This window comes from Conger conger, chromosome 13 (genome assembly GCF_963514075.1).
Source record: "Conger conger chromosome 13, fConCon1.1, whole genome shotgun sequence".
Lineage (NCBI taxonomy): Eukaryota > Metazoa > Chordata > Actinopteri > Anguilliformes > Congridae > Conger > Conger conger.
This window is the reverse complement of record NC_083772.1, coordinates 30,847,430-30,870,827: the sequence shown is the minus strand read 5'-3', so window position 1 is coordinate 30,870,827 and position 23,398 is coordinate 30,847,430. Positions and strand designations below refer to the sequence as shown.

The following is a 23,398-nucleotide window of genomic DNA, read 5'->3' as shown; positions in this document are numbered from 1 at the left end:
ACCGTCGGTTGCTTTCTGTGCAGTTTGCAGGCTAATCCTACAAGACTTGCTTTACCATGTTATGGGTATTTCTTTAATTGTTTTTGTACTATATACATTTCTGTAGCAGTGGGTGTATGACAGAGAGGCATCAAGCTCCTAATCACAACATGAACAATGTGATGACCAACAAAGCAGACAACATGAAACAGCCCTTTGAACCCTGCATCCTACTGAGACTGCAGGTGTTATGAATTATATTTCTTAATGGGCTTTCATTTTCAAGGGTATTATTATTATTATTATTACTATTATTATATGTCCTAGTCAACTGTGATTGTGTCTTCTATACAGAGGGGGATGACTGAGTAACCAAGTGAGCCAGATACATCTATTGCACAGGCTGGAATGTCCCAACTCCTACAGGCAAAAAACAAGATGAGAACAAGTTTCACTTTCTTACTGAATGAGGTAGTTGTCATTCATACTGCACACACACATTTGCACAGTCCCTCTGAGAGGATATAAAGGCTCTCTGTAAATAATGTATCTAATGTGAAGTGTTTTCCTGCCTGGATTGCCTTTATTACAAGACAAGGGTGGATTTTCCCAACCCAACCCATCTCATCACTAACCAGATTTCCAAGACCTCAATGTCACAGCATCAAGCAACAGCCACAAAGGTAAGTATGGTTTTAATAGTAAGGGCGTGGATGTTAATGCTCTGACGTAGTGGATAATACACAGTTCAAATAAATAGCAGTGAATTAAAAAATTTTAAAAAGTGAATAAAGTGCTAATATTTTTTAATAGTTTTTAGTTCAATATTTCAAATGTTGTGGAAACATTACACATTCAATTCCAAATCAAAGCATTAGCAAATTTTATCAAGTCTGCGTTATTCTAACGCACTGCGTAATGGCAGTGTCAGTTTTCTCTTCAAACTCTTCAAGATTTAACTTTTTAAGTTATCAAAAACCATTGTTTTTGATAACTGCTGCACATCTGCATTGCATCTAGTCAACCAACTTCTGCCACCTTGAAACAGGTATTTTAGCCCAGGATGAACAAACTACATTCCACAGTTCCTGTGAATTTTTGGGTTTTGCTTCAGAAACTGAATTTTTAATGTCACCCCACAAGTTTTCAATGAGGTTAAGGTCCGGGGATTGAGCTGGCCACTCCATTACCTCAATCCTTTTTGTCTGGAACCAAGATGTTGCTCACTTACTCGTGTGTTTGCAGTCATTGTCTTGTTGAAACACCCATTTCAGGGACATTTCCTCTTCAAGTATTTTGATGTATTCAAACTGATGACCCCTGGTATACGAACCCAACACCGTAGTATGAAAAACATCCCCATACCATGATTTTTGCACCACTGTGCTTCACTGTCTTCACAGTGTACTGTGGCTTGAATTCAGTACCCGGGGGTCGTCTGACATACTGTCAATGGCCACTAGACCCGAAAAGAACAATTTTACTCAGTCCAAAGAATGTTGCACCATTTCTCTTTGGGCCAATCGATGTGTTCCTTGGCAAATCTTAACCGATCCTACACATGCCCTTTTTTCAACAATGGTGCTTTACGGGGCTTCTTGCTGATAGCTTAGCTTTGATCAAATGTCTTCTGACTGTAACAGCGCTTACAGGTAATAGTAGATCATCTTTGATCTTTCTGGAGATGATAAATGGCTGAATCTTTGCCATTCTGACTATTCTTCAATCCAACAGTAGTTGCTAGTTTTCTTCCGCTTGTTTCTGGTTTTTGTTGCCATTTTAAAGAATTTGAGATCATTTTAGCTGAGCATCCTATAATTTGCAGAACTTCTTTATACATTTCCCCCTCTCCAATCAACTTTTGAAACAAATGACGTTGTTCCTCCGAGCAATGTTTGGAACGGCCCATTTTACTTAGCAATTCAGAAGGAAATATATTTTATAACAATGTGTGAAACATTTGCTTCCCTTCTTCCTTAATAAAGGATAATTAATGACACCAGTTTTTTCACAGAATGAATGAATTCTCAAATTAAACTCCAAACTGCTATTATTTAGAACATACCCCTTTCAATTAATGAGTCAATTATTCATAATAAGCAGCATGCATGTCATGACAGTTGGGTCTATTGTTTTTCTATTACACTACAACATCTACAAGTGATTTATTTGCCATGCAGAAATATCACTACTCTAATAACAGTGGTTCATCAGGTTACTGATACTGTACTGCTATTTTCTTGAACACAACTGTATATACTGTATATTGATTTGCCTCTAATTGGCCACAATAGATTTAGATTTGGAATCAGATTTTTAAAGGGTATTTTTATATATTTCGGTTTCACCATTTAAAAATTACAGCTGTGTTTACTGTATACATAGTCCCCCCCATTTCAGGGCATCATAATGTTTGGGACACATGGCTTCACAGGTGTTTGTAATTTCTCAGGTGCGTTTAATAGCCTCCTTAAGGTATAAGAGAGCTCTCAAAACCTAGTCTTTTGATCACCTTTGGAAACTATTATAGCTGTTTATCAACAGAGGCCCAATAAAAGTCAAACAAGCCATTATGAGGCTGAGAAACAAGAATAAAACAGTTAGAGATATCAGGCAAACCAAGATCACTGTTTGTAACATAATTACGATGAAAGAGAGCACTGGTGAGCTTACTAATCACTGTTTGTAACATAATTACGATGAAAGAGAGCACTGGTGAGCTTACTAATCGCAAAGGGACTGGCAGGCCAAGTAAGACCTCTACAGCTGATGACAGAAGAATTCTCTGCATAATAAATAAAAATCCCTAAACACCTGTCTGACAGATCAGAAACACTTTTCAGGAGTCAGGTGTGGATTTGCCAATGACCACTGTCCACAGAAGACTTCATGAACAGAAATACAGAGACAACACTGCAAGATGCAAACTACTGGTTAGCCGCAAATACAGGATGGCCAGGTTACAGTTTGCCAAGAAGTACCTGAAAGAACAACCACAGTTCTGGAAAAAAGGTCTTAGGGACAGACAAAGTTTAACTTATATCAGAGCGATGGCAAGAGCAAAGTATTGAGGAGAGAAGGAACTGCCCAAGATCCAAGCATAACATCTCATCTGTGAAACATGGTGGTGGGCTGTTATAGCCTGGGTATGTATGGCTGCCGAACGTACTGGCTCACTTATCTTCATTGATGATATGACTGCTGATGGTAGTTGCAAAATTAATTCTGAAGTCTATAGACACATCCTATCTGCTCAAGTTCAAGCAAATACCTCAAAACCCATTGGCCGGCGGTTCATTCTACAGCAAGAGAATGATCCCAAACATACTACTAAAGTGACAAAGGAGTTTCTCAAAGCTAAATAATTGTGAATTATTGAGTGGCCAATCACCCGATCTGAACCAAATTGAGCATGCCTTTCATACGCTGAAGAGAAAACTGAAGGGGACTAGCCCCTGAAACAAGCATGAGCTAAAATGGCTGCAATAAGTAATGTAATGTGTAATGTAAATAGCCCCTGCTCACGAAGTAAAACTAACCCCGGTAGTCACTGGTGCGGGAATTACACTGGTGCGGGAATTACACTGGTGAGCGTGCTGCTTTCGGTGACTACATTTACTGCTTTAGACATTAGTAACGGATTTCATACCAGCACAACTCGCCGAAACAGTTTGGTGGTGAAGTACAGGGGGTTCATATGCGTAGCGACAAAATCTTTGAAAAGTAATCCCCCCCCCTCTTTTTTTATTACAATATCACAGTTAGTGACAGGCTTCCTTAGAACAGCATCAAGAAGCTCTTAGAGCTTAGTTACGCTTACTTTTTGAGAATGGCTAATTAAACAGCAGGAAAGCGCAAGTGGCATTGTCTACTATTCAGTATCTCAGCATGGACATTTACTGTAGACTCACTATTCCTAATCCAAACTATGACAGAACCACTGTATACATTTGTAAATGGCAATCTTCCTCAAATGGTTTTAGAGAGACAGGATGAACAAGCTTTAAGAGGGGAAATTGTGTGCAGCACCAGCTTTAGGAATTCCTAATTACGTAACATGTACATATTATTTCATGGCCTCTCATAAAGAGGAAAGCAGTGGCCTGTTGCTTACTTTGTGGAAAATGTTTCACAGAGCATGTCCGCCCACTGTCAAACACTGCAAACAATGTCTCTTGCTATGAAAGCTGTGGCCAAGGTGCTAAGAGGAAGTGATGTTGTTTTTAGTGGTCACAATTTTAGACCCCTCCTTCAAAAGGGTCCCCAACAATGCTGAACAACGCTTTCATAAATGGAAACATGTCTAACTGCCTCCAGAGTCATGGTGGCAACTTGCCACAAACTTAATCAAGCAACACTTCTACCACTGCTAGACGAAGGTGAACCTCAGGAAAGTGATTTTGAGGCTGACATTCTGATCCCCCAGGCACCTAAAGTGTTGACTCGTCATCATTTCTGGCGAGCGGTAAACGCTATATGGGGTGGGCGATGGTAGCCTGCATTCAGACAGGAAATTAGAAGAAATATGAAGAAGAAACAAGATATACATACATGTATGTACAGACAGTAAATATGCATTTGGTGTAGCTCAAGATTTTGGACAGATTTGGTTAAACTGAATATTCTAATGCTGATGTAAAAATGCTAATTGAAAGCAATGGAGTCCAGAACACTGATTTTGAATTTAGACGGGAAAAATTATCCAAAAGACCTACTCTTCAAAGCGTTAAAAACAGCTGGGAAGTAATAGAATTAATTGACTCATAAAAGAAAGCATACAGGAGAGATTATAGTGAGGAGCTGACGAGAAACAATGCAGCAGCAAACACATGTGTCCCTGATCAGTCACAGCAAGACAAATCAAACTGGCATGTCTTTTGCACAAAAAATGTCAAATTCGATATTGCAGAAGGCAAGCCCGAGTTATGGAAATGATGACAAATGGTGCATTTCTCGATGAAGAGTCAGAGGCACTTGTTGGTCCACTTTCAATGCTTAAGATATAAAGTGAATCATACCATGGGATTGTGCATAACTCCCCTGAAGAGTATAAGCAGCCATGATTGGTGGCATCCTCCACTGAGTAAGTTAGGACATGATTACTGCCAGAGGTACACACCATGTCATTAAATGAATTCCAGACAATATAAAAAGGCAGCGTAAAGGATATGAATATGCACTAGTATGTGTAGATATGCATACTAGATGGTTCCCTGTGCAATGGAGTCAACCCAACAACAGGGAACCCGCTTTACAGGACAAGTAATTAGCTGTGCAGTGACCTAAAGATTCAGCTAAACTACCATTGTCCGTACCATCCCCAAAGTTCAGGGATGGTAGAAAGAGCAAATAGAACATTGAAAAAAAAATAAAAAATTGGGTAGCAGCTCTCCCTGCGGTGCTGATAGCTCTGAGAGGAGCGCTCAGCTGCACTTTGAGCTTTGCACACGAGTACCCCGTGAGATTCCCTGCCAGCACCTGTACGGTAGGAGAAGGAGATGGCCTGCTGCAATATTGTGTAGAGCTATAGCGAACACTAAAGGCTCTCTCAGGCGGGTTACAGCACTGCAGCCCGAGTCTGAGGACCTGCAGCAGCTGAAAGCAGATCACACCAGCCCCCTGCAGTCTGGACAGGAGCTGGTCATCAGAAACCACCGCAAAGCTGCCTTGTCACACAAACGGTCAGGACCTTTCATGGTGCTGTCGCAGTTTCAAAATGGATTCACTTGACTCACTTCAAACCAAAACAGTCTGGACGAATAACCGGCAGATGTTTGAGACCAAGTGCAGAATAATACTTGCATAGAGTATTATTCAGAAATATAGCAGTATAATTCATGCATGGCTCCTGTCAGAGAGCCAATATTCGATGTGATGAGGCTGAACAAAAGGATGTGCAAAGATCAATATGGGGTACCGCTAATGCAGGCGGAGGTTCCCCTTTGTGGGGAGTGTTTTGTCACGTCTGCACAAATATATTCTTGTTGCTTCTGTGGTGTTAATTTAATTGATATGCTTATTTTTCTGGATAGGAGCATCTGCTAGATACACAGATAAAAGGTTATACAGAAGGATTAATTTATTGTGGCTGTCTCTCAAGATGCCATAGGAAAAAGGTTCTCAAACGGATTATCACCCAGGATTATAGTTTGTATAACTGAAAATACAAAGCTTGACTATTCCTGTTTCACTGCTCCATGCAGAATTGCTGTGCGATTATTAAACTAATGTGTTTTTTTATTTTTTACTCTATCCCTCATTAAAGTCTCTCTCACACATGCAGTTTTTTTATATATGGTTGTTTTAGGTTCTACAAGAAATCCCCTTTAAGGCTTTGTTATTGCGTATTTGACAGAAATGTGGTCCATTATTACATTAATATGTGTATGTATTCCTTTTTTCATTTTATTATTATTTATATAGTATGTTCTCCCTCTCTCTGTATCTATCTCTCTCTCTCTCTCACACACACACACACACACACACAGACGTTTAAAAAAATGAATCCCCCTACAAAAAATCCCCTTTAAGACTAGATTGCTATGTATTTCATAGCCATCAAACCGCAAACACCAAGCAATACGTGCACAAATACGACAACAAAAAATAGAGCACACACTCATATATGCATAGCACCACTGTCCTTTGGGCAACTGGGTACTCTGTGCACTGGCTGACTCCATCCACTCACACACCCCTGTTGGTGCTCTGCAGACTTTAACAGTCCATACACCCCCCCCCCCCCCTCTCTCTCTCTCTCTCTCTCTCACTCTCCTGAAAGAGTGTGCAGAAGCAGGCAGGAGATGCTGAGTTTCATCTCTGGTCCCTCTCTAGCCATTAGTCTGCATTACCCACCAGCGCTGCCATTGTATGCATTTATGCATGCAGCGGGGTCTGCAGGCATTACTGTGAGCGAGCGCATGAATGTATAATGCGCAGTGAGTGCGGGCGAGCTGTGTGTGAGCCGGAGTGTATGTGGCGTGCGTGTGCGTGTGAGAGGGCGTGTGCGTGCGAGTCTCCCGCGTGCGGCTGCGTTTCCCACAGTGTCAGGAGCTCCAGCGAGGCGGCGGGCGGCGAGGAGCGCTAGCGCTGTGTTTTGTTTCGCTCAGCGATGACGTGCGGGCGGGCTCCCACAGCCCGTCTCTGCTCGGCGCGACTGTGATGTAGCAAAGCGACTCTGCACCCCGTCTGCACGCAGCCATGCTTAATAAAGTTCCCTCTTCCTGCTCAGCTGCAGACTGCTCTGGTCACCCAGGCAGCTATTTTTAACCTCCGTGCAGTGCAGCTCCTCTGCGGGGCGGTTCGGCCAGTGGCTGGGGAACCAGACAAGGGGCACAGAGCGGGCAAGACCAGATCTGGCCAGCCCCAGGACCTGAAGTCTTCTGAGAGAGGAGGAGGAAGGAAGCTGGAAAAGGAGAGAGAGTGGGGCAAGAGAGAGAGAGACAGAGAGAGAAGCTCTTCCTTTAACAGCGCCACTGAGCAGCAACGATTCTCATCAACAAAAAAAAAACAGCTACTTTTCGCCTCCAGTTTGCAATACAGTTTTGTTTTTTTTCACTCAACAGCACGCAAACTGTAGCAGAGGAATACGGCATGGTATCGTTTTCCGCTCACTTTCAGCACCAAGGTTTTCTCTGATTTTCTCAGGTACGTTCTGCACGTTTTTCACCATAAACATCAATTTTTACCAACGAAAAGATACACGTACAGGGTGCACGGTTGGTGTGGTCCTGTGGCTTTGACTCAGATCGATCTATATTTTCGCTCTTTCTTTGACTGGAAAGCTTGTATTCTACTGCGCCGTTTATCGTGCCTGTGGTAAACACAAAATGGGATTTTTATTTTTCCTTTAGTTTCGCCAGCCTTCATTGTGTGTTATTTCGAGGACAGAAGGGTGTGGCCAAGTGGATGCCGCTCATGACAAATATAAAATTTCCGCACAAAAAGAGGACAACGAAAACTAAAATGAGATGAACAAACAAATCCTTTCCTGAATAATACACAATGTTTGAATGTTTGAGTCACGGACACATTCGGGCGAAACAGTTTCATAAACGTCAGAAAGCAGGGCTGAGCGTTGAGCGAGGTGAGGGTAGTCGTCAAAGGGACGCTTCCAGTGAAGGCGGTGATTGCCTCGGCGGTACGTCGCGTTCTGACTGCAGCTGCCCACGCGTGTACACAACACAGACACTCGCACACAGACACTCGCACACAGACGGACGCACACGCACAGACAAAGGCAATCCTGCGCGGCAGACAGGTCGCGGTGAGGATGGCACAGGGCTCTCCCTGCCGCCTGGCAGAAGCCCCTCTCACGCCGCTGACGCGCCGTCCCCGGCCGCTTAATGCAGCCGCCTGCAGTTCAGCTGAATCCCAATAAGTGCTGCGCCACAGCAGTTGCCGTGACAACGGAGGCCTGTCAGAAACGGGGTGGGCAAAGCTGGCGGTTGTTTTTCGCAGCAATCAGACGGCTGTGCCTCGCTCTCACCGGCTCGATTGGTAATGCTGATTCACAGCTCGCTAATAATATTAACAACAGCAACAGGAAAATGAGAACAGACCTCCTGGTGATCGTAAGAGCAGATATAATCCTCTTACAAATGGCCTTCTATAGTAATGTAAATTGCATTTATTGATACTGTCGTTCACCTTTAGGTATCCGCTGTTTCTATGAGTATATGTACAGGTTTGCTGTTTTTGCAAAAAAAAATAATAATAACGGTCTGAATGGAAAAAAATTGTTGTGATGGGATTCCGCCGTCTGTGAATGAGTGTAGGTGTGTGCGCGCGTATGTGTGCCGATTAGTGCGAAGCGTACGATGGGGGCTGGCGTTTCAGGGTGAATCGTGTTGCGTTTTGCTGTGTAATTCATGTAAAGCTCCTTTGCATAGACGCATTTGAAAAGCACAGGCAGCTCCGTCATCCTCGGCAGCAGCTCCCTGCTATAAGGGCAGCCGGCAGAAAACACTGCGACCTAAAAACCTCCATCTGACCAAGCCGTGGTGCAGAATAACTGGTGAGGTAGTGTGCAGTTGGGGGAAAGACCTGGGTTGATTCAGTGGGGGGTGGGGGTGAATAGAGGAGGTGTCTCTGTTACGGAGTGGGAGATTTTATGATGGGACAGGGACAAATGGACCTTCTCTTCTGGCAGCCATTTTACCTCCCTTCAGGTTTCCTATGAACAGGGCTAAAATGGCTGCCACACTCGAGGGAGGCTCTTGCTGTAGCTCCAACACAACAAACTGCGCAACTCCTGCGATGACATGATCACAACACAACAAACCCAAACCGCTCAAAGACAACTGCGCAAACCTCCAGAAACTACACAGCCAACAACTCAAATTTCTTACATCTCCATCCATCAGGTCACGCTGCTTCCGTCAACTGGGATGGTATGGAATGGGTAGGGGCTGGCCTGTACCCACAGATCAGCAAAATGCTAAATGCTTTCCACAGAAAGTAGTTTCTGACGCCCTGCAGCAAATATTAGACAAACGTGGGCGTCAGAGCGTCTGATCCGGAAAACCAAAAAACAGACTGCGTAGATGAACTTGCCCAGTTATTCAGAGCAGTGACTCATGTTCTCTGATCCCTCTATAAGTTTAGCCAGGAATAACATCTTAACCAATGTGAACATCAAACTATTTCTTTATTCTGGCATGTAAAATAAGACTAGGGTAACTCACACTAGACAGTGAGTCAGACAGAAAGGCGTGTCGGCCCCTCTGGCTGTGTCTTTCTTTATTCAGGCTGATAATTCGGCACAGCGTCACTCAGTTTCCTGATATGAGGACAGATGTTTGGGAGGGGCTTGTGAATTGACATCAGCCATAATACTATATACCACAGGACCCTGGCTATTTCCATCCAAACCGTGCTCCTGCTGCAGTTTAATGAGAGCAACAATACTGACAGTAACTGAAGAATAGACAGTGGGATTTTCCTGTCTGCAATCTCCAGGGACTGGGAATCCATGGACAACAAAATGATTAATAGGGATGATAAACAAATAGAAAAAAATATGTTTTTGAATATTTTAAGATGAGGTGCTCCATCGGGGTTTCTGATGTCTTGATGGATACAAGGCACCTGGCTAAAGTGGTTGGTTCTGTTTGAAAGCTAAGAGACTGTGGCTGTCTTTCTCTGTGTGATAAGCTTTGAATTACAACCGTGCTCACAGTATAATACAGACTATAATACAGTATATTTACTCTCGCAGTCCTGGTGAATTAAATGTTTTTTGGTGCGAATGATGGTTAATGGCACAGCATATTTTTCACTCCTATGTCAGGACAATGGAGAATAGTACAATATGTATTTCTGTGACAGTGATGGAGAATGACAGACTGTGACCTCTGTTCTGTGACCTCGACTCTCACACCGTGTGCGAGAGCAATGAATAAATTATCTCCTGTGTGAGAGTGATGGTGAATGGGTCTCTCCTGTGTAAGAGTGATGGTGAATGACTCTACGACGTAAGAATGATGGTGAATGACTCTCCTGTGTAAGAGTGATGGTGAATGACTCTCCTGTGTGAGGGTGATGGTGAATGGATCTCTGTCCTGCGCAAGAGTGATAGTGAATAACTCTACTAGGTGAGGGTGATGGTGAATGGATCTCTGTCCTGTGTAAGAGTGATGGTGAATGACTCTACGATGTAAGAATGATGGTGAATAACTCTCCTGTGTGAGAGTGATGGTGAATGGATCTCTGTCCTGCGCAAGAGTGATAGTGAATAACTCTACTAGGTGAGGGTGATGGTGAATGACTCTCTCCTGTGTAAGAGTGATGGTGAATGACTCTACGATGTAAGAATGATGGTGAATGACTCTCCTGTGCGAGAGTGATGTATAACAACAGAGGCCATTGGAGCAAGGCTGATGGTGAATGTAAGTAATGTCTTTCTTACTCTGTGTGATAGTGAATCACAGTAATTCTGTCTTTGCAGTCTCTAACAGAAAAACAGTGACCCACTTCACCAAGCAGCAGATCACACAAGCACCGGGGAGTCGCATCAGAGGCAGGAAGTGCTGCTGTCATTGATTTCCTCTCATTTGTTTAGTTGCTAAAATCAGAGGAAATACATCTTCTGTCATCATAAAGGCAAACTACAAATGTGTGACTGTGTGAACAAACAAATACACAATTATACAGTTATCTAGCTGATGTAGCTTTGTGTTTGCAGAGTGAGACAGCAGAGAGCTTTCAGTTATCAGTGTGTTTGTGTGTGTCCTTTAATAGGATTAGGATCTCTTTTCCAGTGAAAACAGGAAACTCATCCTGTGTTACTGGTTATAACCGCTGTTACCTCATCACCTAGAAGAACTGCCATAATATGAAAATTAACCTCAACTAATACTGGGCAGCATAAATTAGACTCACTTACTCAGTTGCAGCTGATATCCTTCAATAGATTAAATGTCATTTTTGCTCTTTGAGTCCTTTACATTGTCATGTAAGTTTTAATCAAAAATCCATGTTGAAACAAAAAAGCTTTTCATGATTTAAAATTTGTGTTGAGTCATTCAGTAACTATGATCATAAAGGAATTTTCATCTGAAAATAACTCAAATACTTGACCCTACCTTAGGGTAAAATGTGTGTTTACGAATATGTCCAATGCATGAGTCATCAAGATTACTTCATAATACTTTCTGCCAAATAATTGTGCAGTTCTGTTCCCCCCAAATGTGTAATTGAGCTGAACTACTTAAGCCGTAAAACCACAGCTGTGCAGTGCAGAAAATATCCCACCTGAAATAAACAGGAACCAGCAACTCAGTAATCAGGAACAAGGTTCTGGGTGACAGCAGAATTTAACAATATCACATTGACTACAAACAATCTTAAATGGTGCCAACAAACTTTGCAATCATCATTTGTCATGTTTTTTATATTTTTATACTTTATATTTTTTGACAGCTTCATTTAGAAGAGAAAAATCAAATGCTGCTCTGAATTGTTTAGTTAAATGTCAATATGACAAACTGAAGCCCTTATTTAATGTCATCCCTCCCAGGGTTCAGGTAAATATGATACATGTGGCATTGTAATTGTGCAAACAGGTTAGGTTTTGCCCACAGAAGCAGAGCACAAAGGAGGGTGCCAGGTTTCATTAAGTGCTACTGCCATCTAGTGTACCAAAACAAGAATGGGTGCTCCAAGAAGTTCTTCCATCACACCATGGGTTATCATGGCTGTTTGCATGCTTTTGCATAGTCCCCTGCATACCTGAAATATTCAAATATTGAACATATCTGCAAATAATTAATAACAGAAAATGTATGCTTTCAATATTGTTCATATGTTTGCCTGTTCTGGAAACATATGTGAAATGTATCACTTATCTAATTAAGGAGTTAAGACCAGGGAAATTGCAAACAGGTAGGACTACAGTTTGCTGGTTTACCCCTGCATCTGTTCATTATTGTTTGATTAAGATTTCATTTAGGCTCTCCAGTTATATATCTGTTTTCTAATTAAAGGCAACTGTAAACTCTGCAGGATGCTAAGCCACTATTGTAGCGCTTGATGATTGTGCTTGCTTTAAGTGTACCGATTGTGTATAACTAATCACTTCTTCTCTAGCTGTAGCATCTTGGCCACAGTTACCTCCTCACTTTCTTTTGTTAACAGGGTTAACCATCGCTCTGATTTGATACCTTTACTGTATTTGGACGCAAATATTTTGAATAAAACTATAACATAAAAATTCTATGGATTACTATTTTTCCTCATTCTTACCAGTATGTCTTGTGAAGTCATATTGTGCTTTCCTCAATTTATGCAAGAGTATTATCATTTCTATATACCTGTTTTTTATTCCTCCTATCTGCAGATGACAATGGTGTCTCCAAGCACACGAGACCCAATGGATAGCATGCACCCCCAGGTGGTCCTCGCTGGCCTAAATGAGCAACGCACACAGGGCTTGTTCTGCGATGTCACCATCGTGGTGGAAGATGTCAAATTCCGAGCCCACAGAAATGTGCTGGCTGCCTCCAGCGGATACTTCCGTGACGCCTTTTCCACACCAGATGGTTCGGTGTCGACTGGTCAGGTTCTGGAGCTCCTGGATCTTCGGTCCGAGGTCTTTGCCAGCATCCTCAACTTCATCTACAGCTCCAAGATGGCATCTGTCACTGCAGAGGACACTAGGTCCCTAGTGGCAGCTGGGAAGAAGCTGGGCATCCCCTTCCTGGAGAAGCTAGTGGGACCAGACAGGCTACAGAACCAGACTCAAGTGTCCCCTGGGCCTCGCCTGCTGAAAAAGGAGACCACCCGTTTGGAGGAACCAGAAGGTGACAGTGGCCCACGGATTACCAACGCCTTCTCCATCACAGAAGCGGGTGCCGACAATGACCCATTCACTCCATTGGATCTGCGATGTGACGGGCAGCGGGCTGTAGACCAAGGGCACCTCCCAGCTGCAAGCATCGCTGCTGCAGAGAGCGAGCCCACGCACACTCTATCAGAACACTCCTATGCTGTGAGCCAAACACGCAAGGACAATGAACACAATGAGAACAGCATGGGAGATAACAAGACTGACAACACACACACGCATGTAGCTCCCACACCACAAGTTACAGAGAGCTGCGGCCCACTCAAAAAGCGTCATAAGCTGAGATGCACCCTGATAAAAAGCACACCTGTTGCACCTATTGAACCTGGCACAGCTGCAGAGACTTCTGGCAGCAGTCATGGTGCCCTGAGCACTTCAGTTACCCTTGTGACATCATCATCAGTCCCATCATCCTTGCACTCAGACAACCAGACAAATGCTAGAACAGCACCACCATCAAGTGAAGATCCATCCACAAAAGAGTCTACCCCTCCTCCTCTAACCCCATCAGTAAAGCCCAACACACCTGGGCATCGCTGTGAGTACTGCCCTGAGACCTTCAGCAACAAAGCAGTCCTCAACATTCATATGCAGATCCACAAAAGGAGGTTTGTGAGCCATTTGTTCTGTAAGTTTTGTCGCAGGAAATTCATGCATTTAAAACGTCTGCGCAACCACGAGCAGGTGTGCACCAAAGCCCAGAGACCTTCACCTGAGCAGGACAATGACCACGCAGAAATAGACTTCCCGACTGAAAGTATTTCCCACATGGAGGACAGTCCATTCCCTGAAGACCAACCTCACATGCTTGACACAAATGCCCCCCTGGACCTCCCTGAAGTGCAGGGGGAGGTGGAGAGGGACCGAAGGATAGCTGTGGGGCAGAGGAGGCTGTACCCATGCAGCATGTGTAAACGAGCATATGTGACTCTCTCCAGCCTAAGAAGGCATGAAAATGTGCACTCGTGGCAAAGGGCATATCCCTGTCATTACTGCAACAAGGTGTTTGCCCTGGCAGAGTACCGCACCAAGCATGAGATCTGGCACACAGGGGAGCGCCGCTACCAGTGCATCTTCTGCCTTGAGACCTTCATGACCTACTACATCCTCAAGAACCATCAGAAGTCCTTCCACGGGATTGACCCCCGGCTGGCAGTGAACAAAAAGTCTGCTTCAACAGTGAATGGTGGCTTCAAGGGCAGCGTTTACCCCATCAAGCTTTACAGACTACTCCCCATGAAATTTCGAAAGAGGCGGTACAAGACGTATAGCCAAACCTTCCCAGAGGCAGCAGAAGGCATTGACCAGATGTTCCCTGCTCCTCTGAGCTGCAACTCCCCCTCAGCTACCTTCGAGGAGAACCTAGCAGCGGTAAATACTGACGGGGTTTGTGGTGTGGGACAGCCTGTATTTTCCATGCCGGTGACCTTCATGGCCACCCCAAAGGTAATTGCCTCAGTGCCACCGCGCATCAATTTTGATCAACCTTGTGATCAGGGAGAAGCTCAGCCTATGCCCTCTGAAGGAGAGGAGTGTGCAAGGGCAGTGAGGACATCCAGGAACACACAGATGCACTCCCCCCTGGGAGCAGCTGGGAAAAAAGGTCCATCTGTGATCAGCTATGGCTCCCGACTTCCCTCAGTCACAATGCATTCTAACAGGGTATCCTCTGTCATCGTTCACGGAAACAACATTGCATCAACAGAATTTAATGACCCTGATGGCCAGTCTTTGCCATTCAGAGACCCTGACAGCCCGTTGGAAGCAGAAAACAGGTTGGGGGATCTCTCCGCTGCTGCCCAGACAATTGAAGCTTTAGCTAACCAGCTGTTTTTGCCTGGAGGTAACAGCAGCCAACTTGAGAAGTCTGATGGAAAGAAAACGGAGACGTATATTGCCAAGCCTGCATGTCCGGGCACATCCATTGACAGCCCGGTGCTGCCCCTCTGCCAGATCACAGTGAAAATTGGTGACGAGGCAATCATCCGCCGGAGGATCAAAGGTTCCAAACTCTTCCCGAAGAAGAAGAGGAGGAGTCGCTGGAGCCAGGTGGTGGAGGAAGGCCGAAGTAACTTCACAGAGCCTTCTGACAAGAGCCCCAGCCTGCGTCTGAGGACGGAAATCACTTCCATCATAGAGACAGAGCCGTATGATGATGGGACTGACCGTGACACAGCTGACCAGCTGTGGCGTCCATATTACACATACAAACCTAAAAAAAGGACAAAAAAACTGAGATCAAAAGACAGGAAAAGCAACCGTGGCAGACCACTTGGGAGGCCCTTAAAGGATGTCACATGGGCACCTGCGACTAAGGATGTCGCAAAGTATGTGGAGCCGCCATTAGAGCCAGTGGAGATGAGGAAACAGCTCAGAAAAAGCACTCAGAAAAAAACATATACCTGTGATATCTGCAAGAGCCCCTTCTTCAGCCTGTCTACCCTACGATCACATGTGATTGGCTGCCACCCCTACTTCTGCCGGACTTGTGGAAAACAGTGCCCCCCAGGGGAGGCTGCCAGCCCCCACTGCCCCTTTCCAGAAGATGGTGGGGACTTTGTTTGCAAGAGCTGCATGGAGAACGGTTCCTGCTTTGACAACTCTGCCAGAAGCCCAAACATGGAGAAGCGCTACCGCTGCTCCTTCTGCCCCCAGCGGTTCCTCTACCTTGCCACCAAGAAGAGTCATGAGAGGAAGCATGTAGAGAAGCATGGGAAAGGGTATACCTGCTATTACTGCCCCATGGTCTGCAAAACCCCCATTTCCCTGGGCGCCCACCAGAAAAGGCACTTAGTAAAGACAGAGGAGATAGGGCGAGAGGAGGAGGGAGAAAGCAAATTGTCAGCTCGGTTAAAACCAGAAATGTGGGCGGGCCCGGAAATCGATGGCGCTGTGGCGCCTAAACTAGAGGACCAGATGGAGATAAATAGCAATGGACACTATCAGGAATTTAAATATCTCCGTACAAAAATGATCAAGTCACCTCCTCAAGACACCTCTTTGCCCAAGTTGCGACCAGAGCTGCCTCAGGACCAACCCCAGCACAGCTAAGAGGCAATTCCAAAATTCCAGCAAGATGCTGTGGGCAGACAGACATGCAACAGTAAGAGGAGCTTCAGGAATTAACAGCCACTGCAGTTCGGGGCAGCAGTCTCCTTCCAACAGCAAGAGATGCCACTTTCCAAAATCCAACACAAAAGAGGAACCATCATTTCACTCCCTCTACTGAAACGAGTGGAAGGAACTTCAGGAGTAGAGCAGACATGGTGGCAATGCAAACATGATATGAATGTTCAATAAGACAATGGTCTTATTTTCTTTACAGAATGACCACAGAAGGCACCAAACTGAATAGCTACATAAAATTAAATATTTTTATTCACTCTGAAAATGCAACTGGAACTTTTTCTTTTTTAAAGAGATGGTGTTTTTATTTTTATAGGCTTTATTGGTCAGTTTGGGACCAGTTCATGTATCACTCCCAGTTTTCTTCCCATTTTGTAATCTATGCAGTACAACATGTTAATTGTGTATTGATAGTTGCACTTTGTGTGAATAATAGCTAAGTGACCATATTTTCACTTTAAGAACCTTCCAAAAACATACAATTTATTTATTTGTACAGAAACTTTACTTTTGTTTTTTTGTTGACAAGACAGCTTAGTTATCAGTATGAATAATTCTAAACAATATTGTATTTGAAGGTTTGTATATTAAATGATTTTATTAGTCACCATTATTATATTAGATGTATGGGAATTGCATATAATTACAGTCTACTGTATAAACAATTCCCGAGCACATTGTCAACTATAAATAATGAATTGTCTGAAAGTATGAAAATAAACCTTTGGGATACTTTGCTACCAGTATTTTATTTGTAAAGTGCAATGCACCATTGTGTATTTGGGGTAAACATGGGGATTTTCCTGGTATTGTTTTCACAGTTGTTCAGGTCCTAAAAATCCTGATACACAAAACAGTCCTCGGGTGCTGTGTGGAACTGGGTGAACAGGTCCAGTGCATTGCGTGTTTATTCGATTGTTGTGCACTCTCATTTGGAGTCATTTGTCTGCTGAAGACCAAAAGGCCCATCCATCTGAGAAACTCATTCCTCTACAGCAGAAGCATAGCTCAAGCTCAGCCCACGTAACAGAATGACCAGATGTGCCCTGCTCCCTGCAGCACCATGGCGTCTGATTGATGCACTGATGCAGAAACATGTATACCCTTCCAGAACTTTCCTAAAGGTGATGAGCTAATGATCCCCCAACATTCCTCATAGACACATTGCAATTTTAAAGGACAGAGACCCATGAAAGGCCTGAGAATTATTGGAGGAAATGTTTTAAATGCTTTAAAAAACCCTCAGCAACAATGATTTAAGATTAGTAGCCTATACTCAAATCTTAGTACTTAAACAAAGCTCACTTTCTGAATGAATACACTACTTTCAGAATCATAAGAGTAGAGTGTCATAGCTCTATCTGAAGAAAAGGTGATGCTCCATAACTTATTCGATTAAGTCACTTGGTTCTTTTTTTTTGTGACTTTATATGGGTAGCGTCCAAACAGTGGGTATGCATTAAAGATGATTGATGCTAAACCAGACTGAAGACTGAAGAAGAGACTTCTAGAGATGATGATGGTGATTATGATGAATATGACGATGATGAAGAAGAGGAAGATAGTGTTTCAATCATTAAGTTGATATTGGTAAGAATTCTCTTTATTATCCCTGGTAAGAATTGATCTTTTACCATAGGCTACATTAAAACAATAATACCTTTTCTGGCAATGAGACAAAAGCATGAACCTAGCTAGGTAACTAGCAAATCAATTCCTGTGAACAATTACTAGTTAGTCAGCAAACATATTTGTCATCACTAACCGTGCACTAAGTGTGCACACGGTAGCAAGTAGCCTAGGTTAGCGGTGCACCACGAATGGGCTAGCAGGCCAATAACCTGGTTAGTTATCTAAGGGAATAAATCAATTCTAGCAGTTAACTTAGCTAACGAAATAAAAACCTGTGAAAAAGTTGTGAAAATCAAAAATCAAATCCTCCACAAAACACACCAATTTGTTGTGCTCCAACCAGAAAAAAAACTCGAGAACAGTAAAGTTACCAACCTGCAATTGATGCCTCCACGGCATGATAACGCACACATGTAAGTTGTAATTCCAGGCCTTGATCCGTTGGTCCGTCCTAAGGCCCGTATAGGACTGTCAAAATACACTTCCACTCAGGAATGAATTCTCATTTTTTTTAAAGAATTCAAATTACTTATTGCAATCAATGTTCCAATAGATTTCAAATCCACCGGTCAACTTGGACTCATTTCAACATGCATGCAACATGTTCGTTAGATGGCGCTATTTTGCCAAATTTAACACAATCGAACACTTTGAATTCATTTTTAGAGGAAGCCCCACTTTCCTCGTCTCATCTGAGCAGCTGCCACTGGTTTTACTCAATTTGTTTATAAAATAACGAAGACGGTCTCCGAATGCATTTTCTTCTAAAGTTGATTCCTGACTTCAGTCCATTATTATTAAGTTGTAGGCCTGAAGAATTCCAGAATTCCGGAATCGTGGCCGTGTCACTGGCTGGCAACTGCGGTCAGGAATCTCACAGGGGGAGGCATAAAAACTGCTTTTGGTTTTTTTTTTTGCCTGCAAGTCAGTCCTCCAATGGAAAACGCAGATAAAGCCAATTCACCTGTGAAGCAACAACTATTGCTTACGTATAATCTCAACCAGTAGCCTAATTATTGCACTTCAAGCTCATCGTGTACAAATGCACGTCCATACTGAGAGTGCTCATGTCACATCCATAACGCACAGGCCTATACTCATAATACTGTAGCCTACATTGCTCCTAGTGGATTCAGAACTCGTTTATTCACTAAAATGTTGGTTCTTACATTGTCAGATTTGTGGCCTATAGTATGATGGATTCATCATCATTTGCTAGGATACTCTAAATGTATGATTGTTCTGTCATTGCATGATGCTTGTCAGTCAGCTCCGTTTTCCGTTTAACAGAACACAAACGGTCTCTCCATAAAAACTAAATAGGGGTTCGTTTGCACATCTGAGCCGTAGCCTACCTTTAGACATAAAACGGACATGTTCAATTTCGGAGAGAGTGGTCTCAATGCAGACGTTCAAGAACTGTCGTTGACAATTCTGAAATAAATCTGAAATGTTCGAAAATGTCTCGCCCATTTCCTTTTCTTCTAAATCTACCGTTAAACAGTTTCTGCCTGGTAACGTATTTATTTGTTACGCATCAAAAAGGCCCCTCCCTGAATACAACTGTGCCATAGCCTACCTGTACAGCTGCCCTTCTCACCGGCGCAGCCCAGTGTAGGCACACTGTTTCTGATCTCGTTAATCTGTTCTTTACAGTGAGGCTATGCGCTTCCGTTTGTTTTACAAATGATGTACCCGTGAGCCGATTCACACAGATCTCCGCTCTGATGTCAGCATGCGTTTTTAGCCAATACGCTTGCAGTAGCGCTACAGTAAGTCCACCCTCTACGTGCATTCATAAACGGATGTGCTAAGTGTTGAATGTACTGTACATACACAGCTAGGACCATGGCGGAAGAGGACGACACGAGAATTCGGATTTTACAGAGCTTGCGGGGGAAGATCTGTAAGTGTAAACATAAGCTAGTATGTGTTCTGAGCCGCCGAGCTGGGGTATAACAAATGGTGATCGACTTCAAAACAGAGGGGCGCGGTACCATCAACAGAAGCCAGCCAGTCAGTGGTGATACTTTCTAGACATAGCTCGCTAGAGAACGAGGCATTGTTAGGGTGAATTAATATTTACCGGGCCCGACTAACTTATTATCGTCGTCCTTTGCAGTATACACAGTCGATACAATACTATTTAACCGATTAATTCAATTTAGCGACACATTTTAGTAGCGAGTGCTAGAAAACAAACGCGTAAACTGGTGTGCCACGGTGCCATGTTTCACACAGCTCGCTGGCTATCTTGTTAGCTAGCAATCTTGCTAGCAGGTTGGCTAATTTCTCGGACTACATAGCAACTAGCTAGCTAGCAAGGTAGGCGTTTGCAAGCAAAATCATTGTCTAGGCAGCTGTATCCTGGTACTGGAGCTACATTAAAGATTAACTCTATCAATGTAAGGGAATGAATCATACAAAGCAGAAATATTGGGGAATCGCTTCTCCGTTTCCAACAAACTTGCGTTTCGCAAGGCAGGAAGTTGGCTCTTCGTTGAATACTGAAACTAGGTAATTGTGATGGCTAGAATTAAAATTTCATTATAAAGGATGAAACTTAGCTATTAATGTCTGAGACATTAGCTGATTTTACATTAGAAATGCCACCACATGTTCCTTGCCATCAGTTTAGTTGGAAAGTCGACGTGTAAACAACGATGTTTTACAATATGTAAAAATGAAAAACACTAAACTAATGCGCATATCATGCTCATCACATTCATCAGTTGCTGCCCTAACCATTTCTCTGAATATAAAACGGCCATACCCACATTTCTAGATGGGCGGTATGATAACAGAAACATTCATGTGAAGTTGCTTCCAATTATATTGCACGCGAACTTTGTGAAGAGAGTGGGCGACGTTACTTATTTTTTATAGGCATGTTATCTTTGCCGTTGCCACTCGTGTTTTAAATTTTTATTTCCCAACGCTGAACAAAATGGATTCCTAACATTTTCTTTTATTTATTTATTTCATCCCCTCCTAGCACGGTTAATGGCAGGGCTTTCTGCCATGGGTTTGACTGCTATGTTAATAAATATATCCACATCTCACATTTGTTCCTTGTGCTGTTGCATTTTTGTCTTTACCGTGTTAAGTAAAGGGGTTTAATTAAGCAACAAGATTCAATTTGTATGCAATGCGCAAATGTAATGTAGCTACCGTTATTTTTATTCCATGCATAATCGTGCATCATAGTGCATGAGATACATTGTTGTCATTTACCCATACATTGTTACCATTAGCAACAGGAGTGAGCCTGGCAGAAAATGTGGCATCCAAGGACAGCTTTTTTTTCTTCACTTATGTTAGGAGAGTGTGTTGCACACCTTTTAATACACCTGTGTGTATTTAGAGCTGTCACAATGGCCCCAAGACAGGTAATGAACAGGAACACAGGTCTGGAGGAAGCTCTGTGGAAGGCATGGACATTCTGGTGTGAAGGGATAATATTGGTTAAGTGGCATTTTATTTTGAGACTCAAATGGATTGCATAGCACAGAATGGCACATAAGGGCATTTGGAGATGTTTTTCGTACCAACTTGGTTGCTTTTTTTGAGGGGGTGGGGGCAGGCGGACAATAATCTGTTTTGCTTCATATTTGTTCTTCTATGAAAAAAGATGAAGATGTGGGCTATGGAAAGAGGATATTGCTCAGGTGAGAGAAAGCCTGAAGGCAAACAACAGCAAATGGAAATTAGCCATTTGAGCTCCACCTCCCCTTTACTGTAGAATAGCTGAGCCACCGTGCCGTTCCTTTTTGCGGATGATTCAGTTGGCGTGCTTCTTTTAAATTCTTGCCCCGTGCTTTGTGGTGTGACCTTGCAGCCCAGGTTAGCTGCTGAGTGGTGACAGAGCTGTTACCTGGTAACACCCTACTGCCCCTGTCATTCACAGCTGCTCAGACCCCACACTGCCTCTTCTCTGTGTGGCTTCTGTGTCTTCCTCCAAATCGCCCTTTGCTCTATAGGCTAGGCCGTATCCGGTTCCTAACAGCTCAGCCCAGCTCAGCCCAGCCCAGCCCAGCCTCTCACACAGTGATACACATCCAGCGTCCTCCCAACCTTTTTACTTTCCCCTGTGTTCCTGTACTCCAAATATGGGTGCTATTCCGCAACGTACATCCTATTGTCTTCAGCTGACAGTTACTGACGGGGCCTGCCGGTGTGTGGTTGGTGTGGCTTGTGGTCTTTGACTTTTTCTGAAGGGGTCTATGAGGCGATGGAGAAGTCATTGATTGGCGTACTTTGAGACGCAACCGTGTGTGGAGTCAGCTTGGGTTTTATCAGGCGGGTCTGCTCTTCTTATCCGACACACATCCTGACCCTGTGATTTCTCCCCAAAAAAATTGGGACACCAGCTTGCAGCACAGTGCTCCAGCAGAGGCCACGCTTCCACATACGTCTGTATGCTGGCCCAGTATAGGATATAACCGTTTGTAATGTACCAATCACATCTACATGATGCATTTCAAGCAGTGAGCTTGAAATGCACTCTCCTGGTGCGTCATGGCTGTTGGCTTATCACCGTGAGCCTAGTTGATGACATTAAAAGACTTCATATTCCTGTATCATGCAGTGAGAAATTCAGAGTTTTAAAATGGCCTCCATTGCAATGGAGATCACTCATTTGAGTGGGATCCTCTGCCTGCTGCAATGGTCTGTGAGTGGTGGTGATGATGAATGGGACAGCTTGTAGATGCAGGTAATGGTGGTGTTCTGAACAGCAGCCACATCCCTGTAGCTTCTCATCTACCATTAGTGGTTTTTGCACGGTGTGCAGTGTGCATACTCTTTGCATGTGGTGTACATGTGCTGACAAGACACTGTCTTCCCCTGGTGTCGTATAGAGGATGTGGTCTGCTGGTTATTTGACAGAGGGCAGGTTTATCTGTGTCTGCACAAACTGCCCTCATAATACACCTTCACTCTGTGGAGTTTGACACCAAGAAATCAGTTTCATACCCCCATGGCACCCAGGAGCTTCAGAGAAATTTTGAGGAAGTACTTGACATGTAACTGTGTATTAGTTTGCTGTCTTGCAAAGAATATTTTATCTGCGTCCTTTGAGGAAGCATAGAAGATTACAGATAATCCCTGGTGACCAGTGTCTGGAGTCCAGTATGAAATGAGCAGTTTGGTTTGCCAGCTATGGCAGTGTCTAACACTTGCGTGTCTCTGTCTGTGTGACATAGGTGAGGTAATGCACCACTGGACGGTCTTGTCTTACTGGGATTAACTGGACTCTTGAACATTCCCCAGTTCCTGAAACCTTCTGTGGTTTTAATATTGTCTTAGTGCCTCCCT

At 43.6% G+C, this 23,398-nt stretch overlaps 2 protein-coding genes across 3 annotated transcripts in view; both read left to right on the top strand.

The window, feature by feature from the left end:
* Nucleotides 1-7,073: 7,073 nt before the first annotated feature.
* zbtb38 (zinc finger and BTB domain containing 38) lies at nucleotides 7,074-17,187 on the top strand. 2 transcript variants are annotated; one of them, XM_061218402.1, is made up of 2 exons: nucleotides 7,074-7,626; nucleotides 10,928-17,187. In XM_061218402.1, exon 2 carries the CDS (start codon nucleotides 12,728-12,730, stop codon nucleotides 16,373-16,375), a length of 3,648 nt encoding a protein of 1,215 aa, XP_061074386.1. In that variant the 5' UTR covers nucleotides 7,074-7,626; nucleotides 10,928-12,727; the 3' UTR covers nucleotides 16,376-17,187. The 2 variants fall into 2 exon arrangements, with proteins under 2 accessions (XP_061074386.1, XP_061074387.1); XM_061218403.1 differs by having other exon boundaries at nucleotides 7,075-7,626; nucleotides 12,818-17,187.
* Nucleotides 17,188-19,853: 2,666 nt separating this feature from the next.
* The window catches only part of rasa2 (RAS p21 protein activator 2), a 33,487-nt gene continuing 29,942 nt past the window's right edge, over nucleotides 19,854-23,398 (top strand). The window contains exon 1 of the mRNA XM_061216737.1: nucleotides 19,854-19,988. Within this exon, the coding sequence (XP_061072721.1) occupies nucleotides 19,904-19,988 (85 nt within the window). The 5' untranslated portion in view covers nucleotides 19,854-19,903. The remainder of the gene's footprint in view (nucleotides 19,989-23,398) is intronic.